The sequence below is a fragment of the Salvelinus alpinus genome, chromosome 9 (assembly GCF_045679555.1).
Source record: "Salvelinus alpinus chromosome 9, SLU_Salpinus.1, whole genome shotgun sequence".
Taxonomy (NCBI): domain Eukaryota; kingdom Metazoa; phylum Chordata; class Actinopteri; order Salmoniformes; family Salmonidae; genus Salvelinus; species Salvelinus alpinus.
In genome coordinates, this window is record NC_092094.1 from 20,951,698 (window position 1) to 20,964,783 (window position 13,086).

At 42.6% G+C, this 13,086-nt stretch overlaps 1 protein-coding gene across 11 annotated transcripts in view; it reads right to left on the reverse strand.

Moving 5' to 3' along the window:
- The window catches only part of LOC139583966 (protein-methionine sulfoxide oxidase mical3a-like), a 155,487-nt gene that overhangs the window by 17,376 nt on the left and 125,025 nt on the right, over positions 1-13,086 (reverse strand). For 9 of the 11 annotated variants that reach the window (XR_011676653.1, XR_011676652.1, XM_071415431.1 and 6 more), the window contains 4 exons: positions 12,830-12,924; positions 10,266-10,316; positions 9,204-9,311; positions 4,819-4,912 (listed from right to left, as the gene is read on the reverse strand). Coding sequence is in view for 9 of the 11 variants with exons in the window: in XM_071415431.1 (XP_071271532.1) it covers positions 4,819-4,912; positions 9,204-9,311; positions 10,266-10,316; positions 12,830-12,924 (348 nt within the window). In the remaining 2 variants the exon portion in view is untranslated. The remainder of the gene's footprint in view (positions 1-4,818; positions 4,913-9,203; positions 9,312-10,265; positions 10,317-12,829; positions 12,925-13,086) is intronic. The other 2 variants (XM_071415437.1, XM_071415441.1) reach the window with 1 other exon arrangement.

Below are 13,086 nucleotides of genomic sequence, written 5' to 3' on the forward strand. Positions count from 1 at the left end.
GATGATGTTGACTATGTCTCTGTCTCTTCTGAACCATGATGATGTTGACTATGTCTCTGTCTCTTCTGAACCATGATGATGTTGACTATGTCTGACCCTCTTCTGAACCATGATGATGTTGACTATGTCTCACCCTCTTCTGAACCATGATGCTGTTGACTATGTATCTGTCTTTTCTGAACCATGATGATGTTGACTATGTCTCTTCTGAACCATGATGATGTTGACTATGTCTCTGTCTCTTCTGAACCATGATGATGTTGACTATGTCTCTGTCTCTTCTGAACCATGATGATGTTGACTATGTCTCTGTCTCTTCTGAACCATGATGATGTTGACTATGTCTCTGTCTCTTCTGAACCATGATGATGTTGACTATGTCTCTGTCTCTTCTGAACCATGATGATGTTGACTATGTCTCTGTCTCTTCTGAACCATGATGATGTTGACTATGTCTCTGTCTCTTCTGAACCATGATGATGTTGACTATGTCTGACCCTCTTCTGAACCATGATGATGTTGACTATGTCTCTGTCTTTTCTGAACCATGATGATGTTGACTATGTCTCTGTCTCTTCTGAACCATGATGATGTTGACTATGTCTCACCCTCTTCTGAACCATGATGATGTTGACTATGTCTCACCCTCTTCAGAACCATGATGATGTTGGCTATGTCTCTGTCTCTTCTGAACCATGATGATGTTGGCTATGTCTCTGTCTCTTCTGAACCATGATGATATTGACTATGTCTCACCCTCTTCTGAACCATGATGATGTTGACTATGTCTCTGTCTTCTCTGAAACATGATGATGTTGACTATGTCTCACCCTCTTCTGAACCATGATGATGTTGACTATGTCTCTGTCTCTTCTGAACCATGATGATGTTGACTATGTCTCTGTCTCTTCTGAACCATGATGATGTTGACTATGTCTCTGTCTCTTCTGAACCATGATGATGTTGACTATGTCTCTGTCTCTTCTGAACCATGATGATGTTGACTATGTCTCTGTCTCTTCTGAACCATGATGATGTTGACTATGTCTCTGTCTCTTCTGAACCATGATGATGTTGACTATGTCTCTGTCTCTTCTGAACCATGATGATGTTGACTATGTCTCACCCTCTTCTGAACCATGATGATGTTGACTATGTCTCTGTCTTTTCTGAACCATGATGATGTTGACTATGTCTCTGTCTCTTCTGAACCATGATGATGTTGATTATGTCTCTGTCTCTTCTGAACCATGATGATGTTGACTATGTCTCTGTCTCTTCTGAACCATGATGATGTTGACTATGTCTCTGTCTCTTCTGAACCATGATGATGTTGACTATGTCTCTGTCTCTTCTGAACCATGATGATGTTGACTATGTCTCTGTCTCTTCTGAACCATGATGATGTTGACTATGTCTGACCCTCTTCTGAACCATGATGATGTTGACTATGTCTGACCGTCTTCTGAACCATGATGATGTTGACTATGTCTCTGCCTCTTCTGAACCATGATGATGTTGACTATGTCTCACCCTCTTCTGAACCATGATGATGTTGACTATGTCTCTGTCTCTTCTGAACCATGATGATGTTGACTATGTCTCTGCCTCTTCTGAACCATGATGATGTTGACTATGTCTCTGTCTCTTCTGAACCATGATGATGTTGACTATGTCTCTGTCTCTTCTGAACCATGATGATGTTGACTATGTCTCACCCTCTTCTGAACCATGATGATGTTGACTATGTCTGACCCTCTTCTGAACCATGATGATGTTGACTATGTCTCTGTCTCTTCTGAACCATGATGATGTTGACTATGTCTCTGTCTCTTCTGAACCATGATGATGTTGACTATGTCTCTGTCTCTTCTGAACCATGATGATGTTGACTATGTCTCTGTCTCTTCTGAACCATGATGATGTTGACTATGTCTCACCCTCTTCTGAACCATGATGATGTTGACTATGTCTCACCCTCTTCAGAACCATGATGATGTTGGCTATGTCTCTGTCTCTTCTGAACCATGATGATGTTGGCTATGTTTCTGTCTCTTCTGAACCATGATGATGTTGACTATGTCTCTGTCTCTTCTGAACCATGATGATGTTGACTATGTCTCTGTCTCTTCTGAACCATGATGATGTTGACTATGTCTCACCCTCTTCTGAACCATGATGATGTTGACTATGTCTCTGTCTCTTCTGAACCATGATGATGTTGACTATGTCTCACCCTCTTCTGAACCATGATGATGTTGACTATGTCTCTGTCTCTTCTGAAACATGATGATGTTGACTATGTCTCTGTCTCTTCTGAACCATGATGATGTTGACTATGTCTCACCCTCTTCTGAACCATGATGATGTTGACTATGTCTCTGTCTCTTCTGAACCATGATGATGTTGACTATGTCTCTGTCTCTTCTGAACCATGATGATGTTGACTATGTCTCTGCCTCTTCTGAACCATGATGATGTTGACTGTCTCACCCTCTTCTGAACCATGATGATGTTGACTATGTCTCTGTCTCTTCTGAACCATGATGATGTTGACTATGTCTCTGCCTCTTCTGAACCATGATGATGTTGACTATGTCTCTGTCTCTTCTGAACCATGATGATGTTGACTATGTCTCACCCTCTTCTGAACAATGATGATGTTGACTATGTCTCTGCCTCATATTTATGAACAGCGATAAAAACCCTGCTGCGATTTGAACGAACATTCTAAAACATGTATATTATGAAGGCTACAAACTTCTCTGTCTGTCGTAACTAAATATTGCAGTCACCCCCTACACTTTGGAGCAAAAATAATTAGCATTTTGTCTGATGATGTAGGCTTACAGTGCATTCGGAAATTATTCAGACCCCTTTTTCCACATTTTGTTACAGTACAGCCTTATTCTAAAATGGATTAAATATTTTTTTGAATCATCAATCAACACACAATACCCTATGATAACAAAGCAAAAACAGGCACAGATCTGGGGAAGGGTACCAAAAAATGTCCGCAGCATTTAAGGTCGCCAAGAACACAGTGGTCTACACCAATCTTAAATGGAAGAAGTTTGGAACCACCAAGACTCTTCCTAGAGCTGGCCTCCCGGCCAAACAGGAATCGGGGGAGAAGGGCCTTGGTCAGGGAGGTGACCAAGAACCAGATGGTCACTCTGAAAGAGCTCCAGATTTCCTCTGTGGAGATGGGAGAACCTTCCAGAAGGACAATCATCTTAGCAGCAGTCCACCAATCAGGCCTTTATGGTAGAGTGGCCAGACGGGAGCCACTCCTCAGTAAAAGTCATTACAGCCCGTTTAGAGTTTGCCAAAAGGCACCTAAGGGACTCTGACCATGAGAAACATGATTCTCTGGTCTGATGAAACCAAGATTCAACTATTTGGCCTGAATGCCAAGTGTCACATCTGGAGAAAACCTGGCACCATCCCTACTGTGAAGCATGGTGGTAGCAGCATCATGCTGCGGGGATGTTTTTCAGCGGCAGGTACTGTGAGACTAGTCAGGCTTGATTGAGGGAAAGATGAACGCATCAAAGTACAGAGAGATCCTTGTTGAAAACTTGCTCCAGAGTGCTCAGGACCTCAGACTGGAGGGAAGGTTCACCTTCCAACAGGACCACGACCGTAAGCACACAGCCAAGACAACGCAGGAGTGGCTTCAGGACAAGTCTCTGAATGTCCTTGAGTGGCCCAGCCAGAGCCCAGCCAGAGCCCAACACTGAGTAAAGGGTCTGAATACTTATCTAAATGTGATCAGTTTTTTAGGTTTAATAAATTTGCAAAAATGTCTAAAAACCTGTTTTTGCATTGTCATTATGGGTTGTTGTGTGTAGATTGATGAGGAAAAAATACCGTTTAATCCATTTTAGAATAAGGCTGTAACAAAATGTGGAGTAAGTTGAGGGGTCTGAATACTTTCTGAATGCACTGCATCTTTATAGTTGCTGCCACATCCTAGTTAGTGAAAAAAGAACACTACTTGACTGCCTGTCTGCCTGCACAGCTTAGCCAATGTTTGCAATGATGATAACATTCAATTGAAATAACATTCAATTGCTAATTTTACTGCGTATCTTTGTCTTGCTACGTTCCACATCTGGGCAGCCAAACGTTCTAGGCAGCTGAGCTTGTATCCGGACCGGTAAAAAGAGTCGGACAATGGGAAGTTAATTTTGTATCAACCGGTGCCATAGTTATGCTGTATATGCTGATATCGTGGCGAGAGTAAATAGCTGCATGTACCTCATCAGCTAAGAAGAACATGAAATCGCTAGACTGTCTGTGTCGTAAGTATGTTTGCAATACTGATAATGAATTTTGAGTAAAACATTTAAATAGCTGCATATAGCCTCCTCACCTCCTGAAAAAAGAACATGAAATCAGGCTTATGCTTACTGAGACATGGAATGCAACAGTTGGAACAGTTTTGTGCACAACATGATGTTTGTAGGAAATCGCGCTTATGCTTAATAGCCTACTGAGGGAATGCAAGAGTTGGAACAGTTTTGTGCACAACATAAAGTCTGTAGGCTACACCAATGACCAGACAAAGGTGATCAAGGAGGGGGGAGTGGCAGCGGTGCACTCAGCTACATAGGCAGCGGAGTGGGCACACCGCAACAAAAAACTCAAACCTGCACATGAGCAGAAAAATCTGTATTTTTAGCCTGGGAAAACTGGGATAAAGAAACTTCATATCCGTATCCACTCCGTAAAAAGTAGGACCCCACCCCATGTGTGGACCCTGGGGGGATGTAACCCAATCAGAAAAAGAAGAAGTGAGTGACAGATGGGTACCTGCTTCCCCTCGCAGGGCTTTCTCCACGGCCACGCCCCTCTCCTCCAGCTGTCTCTGCTTCTCCTCCACCTGCTCCAGCTGTCTCTGGATGATCTGAGGGAGCAACGACATGCCAGAGAACAATTCAGAACACACACACACACACACACACTAAAGCTTACTACAAGCTTTAAGTAAACGCAAGATTCAGAGAATTGCAATGTCGTTTACAAAAAGGGGTGGCTCCTTGTAATACATTCCGGCATTCAACATACTTTCTAACTACATGAAAATTGAGGGACGCCTCATTCCTTCTGCAGCCGTGGGGGCTGTGTGTTTTCGCTTGGTCCCTTGATCTGATCTATAGGCTATTCATCAAAAGTAACCTATTTTTCATTGATCATTTTTCATATAATCTTATAACTTTTTAAACAGTAAACCACACAATAAGAAACCTATTTTGTTGGGAAGTAATAACTAGTGATTACAGGCTATTGTGAAATGGTAGAACATGCTGCTCGCCATGTGATTTTTTCTCCGTGACCAAAACATGATGACTTTCGATTTTTAGCTGATATGGGAATAAATACACAATCAGCATATCAAACTGGTATATTGTTTTAGGTTACACAGGCAAGTATAAGAATATTTGCCAGAGCATATTTTTTTATTATAAATATTATTATTTCACATGGAGATGTGGGAAGCTAAAAAGGATAGCTAGCTTGCAATGTTTTTAGCCAAGCTGCTGCCAGCTAGCTACTACTAGCAAAGGAAACTCTTCCTTGCTTTCACAAAATACATTTTTTTTTTTTTTGCTATTGCCCCAATGTGAATGGGACCGGCGAGGATATTATGTTACCAGAAGGTGTCCGCTACTCCAAAAATCCCACTCCACCTACGTGCATACACGGACATAGATAAATGGAGTGAAACGTGGAGTAAACTTAACCCTAACCCTCTGGATTATCCGAGGGAGGAATGACAGGCCAGAACCCACACAAGGGGGTATGCCTTATGATTAACGAGAAGTGGTGTGATCATCATAACAACACACAGGAACTCAAGTCATTCTGTTCACCTGATCTAGAACTCCTCACAATCAAATGTCGACCGCATTATCTACCAAGGGAATTCTCTTCAATCATAATCACAGCCGTATATATTCCCCCCCAAGCAGACACGTCGATGGCCCTGAACGAACTTTATCTGACTCTTTGTAAACTGGAAACCACACACCCTGAGGCTGCATTCATCGTAGCTGGGGATTTTAACAAGGCTAATCTAAAAACAAAACTCCCTAAATTCTATCAGCATATCGATTGTGCTACCAGGGCTGGAAAAACCCTAGATCATTGTTATACTAATTTCCGCGACGCATATAAGGCCCTCCCCCGCCCCCCTTTCGGAAAAGCTGACCACGACTCCATTTTGTTGATTCCAGCCTACAAACAGAAACTCAAACAACAAGCTCCCGCGCTCAGGTCTGTTCAACGCTGGTCCGACCAATCTGAATCCACGCTTCAAGACTGCTTCGATCACGCGGATTGGAATATGTTCCGCATCGCGTCCAACAACAATATTGACGAATATGCTGATTCGGTGAGCGAGTTCATTAGGAAGTGCATTGACGATGTCGTACCCACAGCAACGATAAAAACATTCCCAAACCAGAAACCGTGGATTGACGGCAGCATTCGCGTGAAACTGAAAGCGCGAACCACTGCTTTTAACCAGGGCAAGGTGACCGGAAGCATGACCGAATACAAACAGTGTAGCTATTCTCTCCGCAAGGCAATCAAACAGGCTAAGTCCCAGTACAGAGACAAAATCGAGTCGCAATTCAACAGCTCAGACACAAGAGGTATGTGGCAGGGTCTACAGTCAATCACGGATTACAAAAAGAAAACCAGCCCCGTCGCGGACCAGGATGTCTTGCTCCCAGACAGGCTAAACAACTTTTTTGCCCGCTTTGAGGACAATACAGTGCCACTGACACGGCCCCCTACCAAAACCTGCGGGCTCTCCTTCACTGCAGCCGAGGTGAGTAAAACATTTAAACGTGTTAACCCTCGCAAGGCTGCAGGCCCAGACGGCATTCCCAGCCGCGTCCTCAGAGCATGCGCAGACCAGCTGGCTGGTGTGTTTACGGACATATTCAATCAATCCTTATCCCAGTCTGCTGTTCCCACATGCTTCAAGAGGGCCACCATTGTTCCTGTTCCCAAGAAAGCTAAGGTAACTGAGCTAAACGACTACCGCCCCGTAGCACTCACTTCCGTCATCATGAAGTGCTTTGAGAGACTAGTCAAGGACCATATCACCTCCACCCTACCGGACACCCTAGACCCACTCCAATTTGCTTACCGACCCAATAGGTCCACAGACGACGCAATCGCAACCACACTGCACACTGCCCTAACCCATCTGGACAAGAGGAATACCCATGTGAGAATGCTGTTCATCGATTACAGCTCAGCATTTAACACCATAGTACCCTCCAAACTCGTCATCAAGCTCGAGACCCTGGGTCTCGACCCCGCCCTGTGCAACTGGGTCCTGGACTTCCTGACGGGCCGCCCCCAGGTGGTGAGGGTAGGTAACAACATCTCCACCCCGCTGATCCTCAACACTGGGGCCCCACAAGGGTGCGTTCTGAGCCCTCTCCTGTACTCCCTGTTCACCCACGACTGCGTGGCCATGCACGCCTCCAACTCAATCATCAAGTTTGCGGATGACACTACAGTGGTAGGCTTGATTACCAACAACGACGAGACGGCCTACAGGGAGGAGGTGAGGGCCCTCGGAGTGTGGTGTCAGGAAAATAACCTCACACTCAACGTCAACAAAACAAAGGAGATGATTGTGGACTTCAGGAAACAGCAGAGGGAGCACCCCCCTATCCACATCGACGGGTCAGTAGTGGAAAAGGTGGAAAGTTTTAAGTTCCTCGGTGTACACATCACGGACAAACTGAATTGGTCCACCCACACAGACAGCGTTGTGAAGAAGGCGCAGCAGCGCCTCTTCAACCTCAGGAGGCTGAAGAAATTCGGCTTGTCACCAAAAGCACTCACAAACTTCTACAGATGCACAATCGAGAGCATCCTGTCGGGCTGTATCACCGCCTGGTACGGCAACTGCTCCGCCCACAACCGTAAGGCTCTCCAGAGGGTAGTGAGGTCTGCAGAACGCATCACCAGGGGCAAACTACCTGCCCTCCAGGACACCTACACCACCCGATGTCACAGGAAGGCCATAAAGATCATCAAGGACAACAACCACCCAAGCCACTGCCTGTTCACCCCGCTATCATCCAGAAGGCGAGGTCAGTACAGGTGCATCAAAGCAGGGACCGAGAGACTGAAAAACAGCTTCTATCTCAAGGCCATCAGACTGTTAAACAGCCACCACTAACATTTAGCGGCCGCTGCCAACATACTGACTCAACTCCAGCCACTTTAAAAATGGGAATTGATGGAAATTATGTAAAAATGTACCACTAGCCACTTTAAACAATGCCACTTAATATAATGTTTACATACCCTACATTACCCATCTCATATGTATATACTGTACTCTATATCATCTACTGCATCTTGCCATCTTTATGTAATACATGTACCACTAGCCACTTTAAACTATGCCACTTTATGTTTACATACCCTACAGTACTCATCTCATATGTATATACCGTACTCTATACCATCTACTGCATCTGCCATGCCGTTCTGTACCACCACTCATTCATATATCTTTATGTACATATTCTTTATCCCTTTACACTTGTGTGTGTGTGTAAGGTAGTAGTTGTGGAATTGTTAGGTTAGATTACTTGTTGGTTATTACTGCATTGTCGGAACTAGAAGCACAAGCATTTCGCTACACTCGCATTAACATCTGCTAACCATGTGTATGTGACTAATAAAATTTGATTTGATTTGATTTGACATATGAACACACACGAACATACACACAAACACACACACACACACGGAGTGTCTCATTGCACACATATTCATAATATTTCAATGAACTGACAGTTCCCTGGACTAAAAACCTTTGTATGAGAACAGTTTAATGTTCATGTCTGAAACCCTCTTAATAATTAACTTCTCAAAGTTGGATTGGTTTTGTTCTTTGGTAAAAAGGCATACTTTTTGTCTTATAAAATATTCATAAGCAGTAACACCGAGGGAGCATAGCTAATTAGTATTGTCTTGATCTCTGCATGAAGTTCTGTTTTGATGATCTTCAAAGACATGAAACTGGGCTTGCCAAAATCATTCAAAATTCACAGCGGTCTTGGTTCGCCAGTTGGACCCTCCTGTGGACTAATACACAAGATCCATACTCCACCAACTACGTTTTCTTCCAGAAACAACATATCCTATTGACTACTTACCTGGGCTCTGTGCAGCCTCTTCAACTCCTCCTGCTTGGCCTGTCGCCGGGCAGCTTTCTGTACCCTCCGTGTCAGCTTGGCATTGAGCTCCTCCTCTGTGTAGGTTTTCTGTAACAACATTACACTGTGTTAGAGGCCTTTAGAGAGGTGCTCCCTCAGGCTCCGAGGGAACCAAGTTCTTCATATACAGGACAGTGGAACCTCACCGTTCACAGAATGTTCAGAAGACATTCACAGAACGTTTTCTACAGGGGAGAAACCAGCTAGGGGTGACTGATAGATTGTAGATTACATTATACTATATGACATTGCAGAAAAACACCAGAGGAGCCTTTTCCTATGGGAGAGAACGATAGCTCTCCTCCTCCGCAGTGGGAGTATCCATTATACCAAAGATTACCATTGAGAGTACAAGAAGCGCTCACCAATTCTAGAAATGGCATAGCTAGGACAAAGCTGGGACAAGGCCCACAATTAAAACTGAACAGACATAAATCCACATAAAACTACAAATGTCTGAGATACCTTAGATTTCCTTGTACAATATTTCACACTTGTATTATTTCCCCAGTCTATAAATTCTCAGAAATGTATGGAAATATATAGATATTTTATGAGTTGTCCATGTCCATTTTTGTCATCTTTCGGTTATTATTTTTCTGCAATAAAAAGCTGGAGTGATATAGGAAAAGCGATAGTATTATAGAGAATAAGTAAGTAAGGAGAGGTAGCTGGAATCCAAGTGGATCCGATAGCAGCACTGGAGAACACTGGGTTGGTTAACATCAGACCAGTACAGACCAAAGATAAGCTGATTGACACCCGACCGGAGCAGACAAAGAAAAAACATGGACGGCCATATTGGAAAGTTGTCATTCATTGTGACCAGAAAAGTAAGGAGTGCAGTAGTTTTTATCTCCAGCGGGGAAGGGGGGGTAAGTTATGCAGTCAAGGTGACCGCTGTGGCAAAATGGAAAGACAGGGTTAGGGTAGTAGTGCAACGGTTGGCGCATGCGCAGGGGTGATATGGCGTGGGTCAATGGACATGTATGCACACACTACCTTTGTGGCGTACGCTCTCTTGAACGCCAATGCGTGAGGGACATAAACAGACTTGGGGAAAGACAAAACAAAACAAACAGAAAAAACAAACAAACAAATGGAATGATTAAATGGATTAAATCGGCAAACCCCCTCACATATGTCAACCCAATGACTAACACAATCAAACAGGCAATGTTAAAGGCCCCACACCTACACAAAGATGAGGGTGCAATGATGAGTTGTGGATCAGTATTACTACCAGGAATTATTCATGAAACATTTAAATTAAATTATTTGTTTTTAAATAGATACCCAAGGCACCCAGGGACAAAGTGAACAAAACATTGATGCACAACGGTTGATTAAATGAATATTAAGGGTTTGCCCAAAAATAGATTAACCTGAACAGCTAACAGCAGAGGAGTCTGAGCCAAAACTAGGTCACAATAGACTACCTACTATTCCACTGAGAAGAAAATGTACTACTTCACCTCACAGAACGGTCACTACTCAACGTCACATCTCTAAAAGAACTACAAACACTAAATTAACCACAGAACTAAATGAGCCCTGGTATTCCTCATTGAGTGTCAGAAGGCCTATTAGGATCTAGTGAAGAGATCCACTCTTTATGAATGGGATGTGCCCTTAAAGTGCTTGAGCTAAAACCACATTTTATGCTGCACCATCAGACCTATACCGTCTGGGACTAGGAGCCTGGGTCCAAAATATGAGGAAACTCTGAGCATGTTTGTCATACCCATTGATGCTTCGACATGTTCAGAGACTGTTGTGACCATAACCATGGGCAAGACAATAGCAACAGGAAAAGACCACTTTCTTTCTTCCAAGTTGCTTTGGAAAGTGTTTAAAAGTTTAGGATGATGAATGCGTGCCTCTGGCACTGAGATCCATCTATTCTACTGTATAAACCTCCACAAACACAGCAGCAGCGGACTAAACAAGTTTGAATTTCAACCATTTCAGCGTAATAAATGCAAATGACACTGCATATTTTGACTATTCGCTAATATGATAAGTAAAACTAATTAAATTCAACTCCCACCCTAGACGATGCCCGAGTCCAGTTATAATGTGAATATAACAATACTTTGCTTGCAGACAGAATAAAATGCCAATTCAATATGTAGAAAATGGAAAAGCTCCAGACCTTTTTTGATTACTTTTATAATTCTATTTTGGGTTGAGTTAGGGTTTCTAACCAAAAAATAACTTCCTGTTAAAAATAAGAATTTAGGTGCTTTAGTGAAATATAGTCCTCAAAAACGTAATTGTAATTGACATTCAACATTTGAATTTTGATGCTTGTTTGAAATTCATAAGCGTTCATCCCACTGTTGCACCTGGTGTAGTAGCTCTATGAATTCTTCATGATTCGATCAAGGTCTCGACCTCGTTCTCATTCCTTTTCTCTTTCTTTTTCCCTTTCCCTCAATTTTTTTCTCCTTCTCCATTTTCTCCTCTATTATTTCCTTCTGAATGCCTAACACTAGGTCAAAGATGTCCATATGCCGCTTCGGTTAACCTCTTGACGCTAGTCCGTTCCCAAGGTAAACGGACTATTTCTCAGGTCCAGATCGAAGAATATGCATATAATTTACAGATTAGGATAGAAAACACTCCAAAGTTTCCAAAACGGTCAAAATATTGTCTGTGAGTATAACAAAACTGATTCTGCAGGCGAAAACCTGAGGAAATCTAACCCGGAAGTGTTTTTTTTATTTAAAGGGGTATCAACCATATTCCTTTTCCTATGGCTTCCTCAGGCTGTGACCAGGCTTTAGACATAGTTTCAGGCTTTTATTTTGAAAAATTAGCGAGATTTTTCAAAACTAGTCAGGTGTCCTCTGATTAATTCCTGCGCGCGAGAGGGGTAGCTCTCCATTTTCTTTCTCTCTTTTATTGAATAGGTTACGGTCCGGTTGAAATATTATCGATTATGTTTGCTAAAAACAACCTGAGGATTGATTAGAAAAAACATTTGACATGTTTCTACGACCATTACGGATACTTTTTGGAATTTTTGTCGAACGGAACGAGGCTGTAGTTTTCTGAACATAACGCGCAACCCAAATGGCGTTTTTTTGTTATAAAAGTAATATTTATCGAACAAAAATAACATTTGTTGTATAACTGGTAGTCTCCTGAGTGCAAACATCCCAAAATTATCAAAGGTAAGCGATTAATTTTATTGCTTTTCTGACTTTCGTGACCATGCTAATTTGGGGCTAGCTGTTGTAGCATTGATTGATACACTCACAAAAGATTGGATTGCTTTCGCTGCAAAGCATATTTTCAAAATCTGTCACGATAGCTGGATTAACAACAAGCTAAGCTGTGTTTTGGTATATTTCACTTGTGATTGCATGATTATAAATATTTTTAGTAATATTTTGCGCCCTGCAATTCAGCGGTTGTTTAGGAAAATGATCCCGCTAAAGGGATCCGTAGCGCAGAGAAGTTAAGAGTTTAAATCATCATATGAAAACAAAAAAAAATACCACAGTGGGGGTGAGGTTTTCGTTAGTGAACTGATGATAGATGAAAATAACATGACTCACATCTGCCTTAGACTTCAGGGACGACCTCTCCAGCACATCATCACATGACAGATCTGAGTCCTCAGAGAAGCTCCGGTTTCGGCGCGACTTCAAATCTGGAATGGAGAAACAAACAAAGACAGCATATCTACCTGTTATTTCTGTATGGACTTGAAGTGACCATAACTAAAATAACTAGCCTAGAACATATAACCAAAGACTGACCAAAAGGCTCCTGAACAGCTTTTACCTCAAAGCCATAAGACTGCTGAACAGTT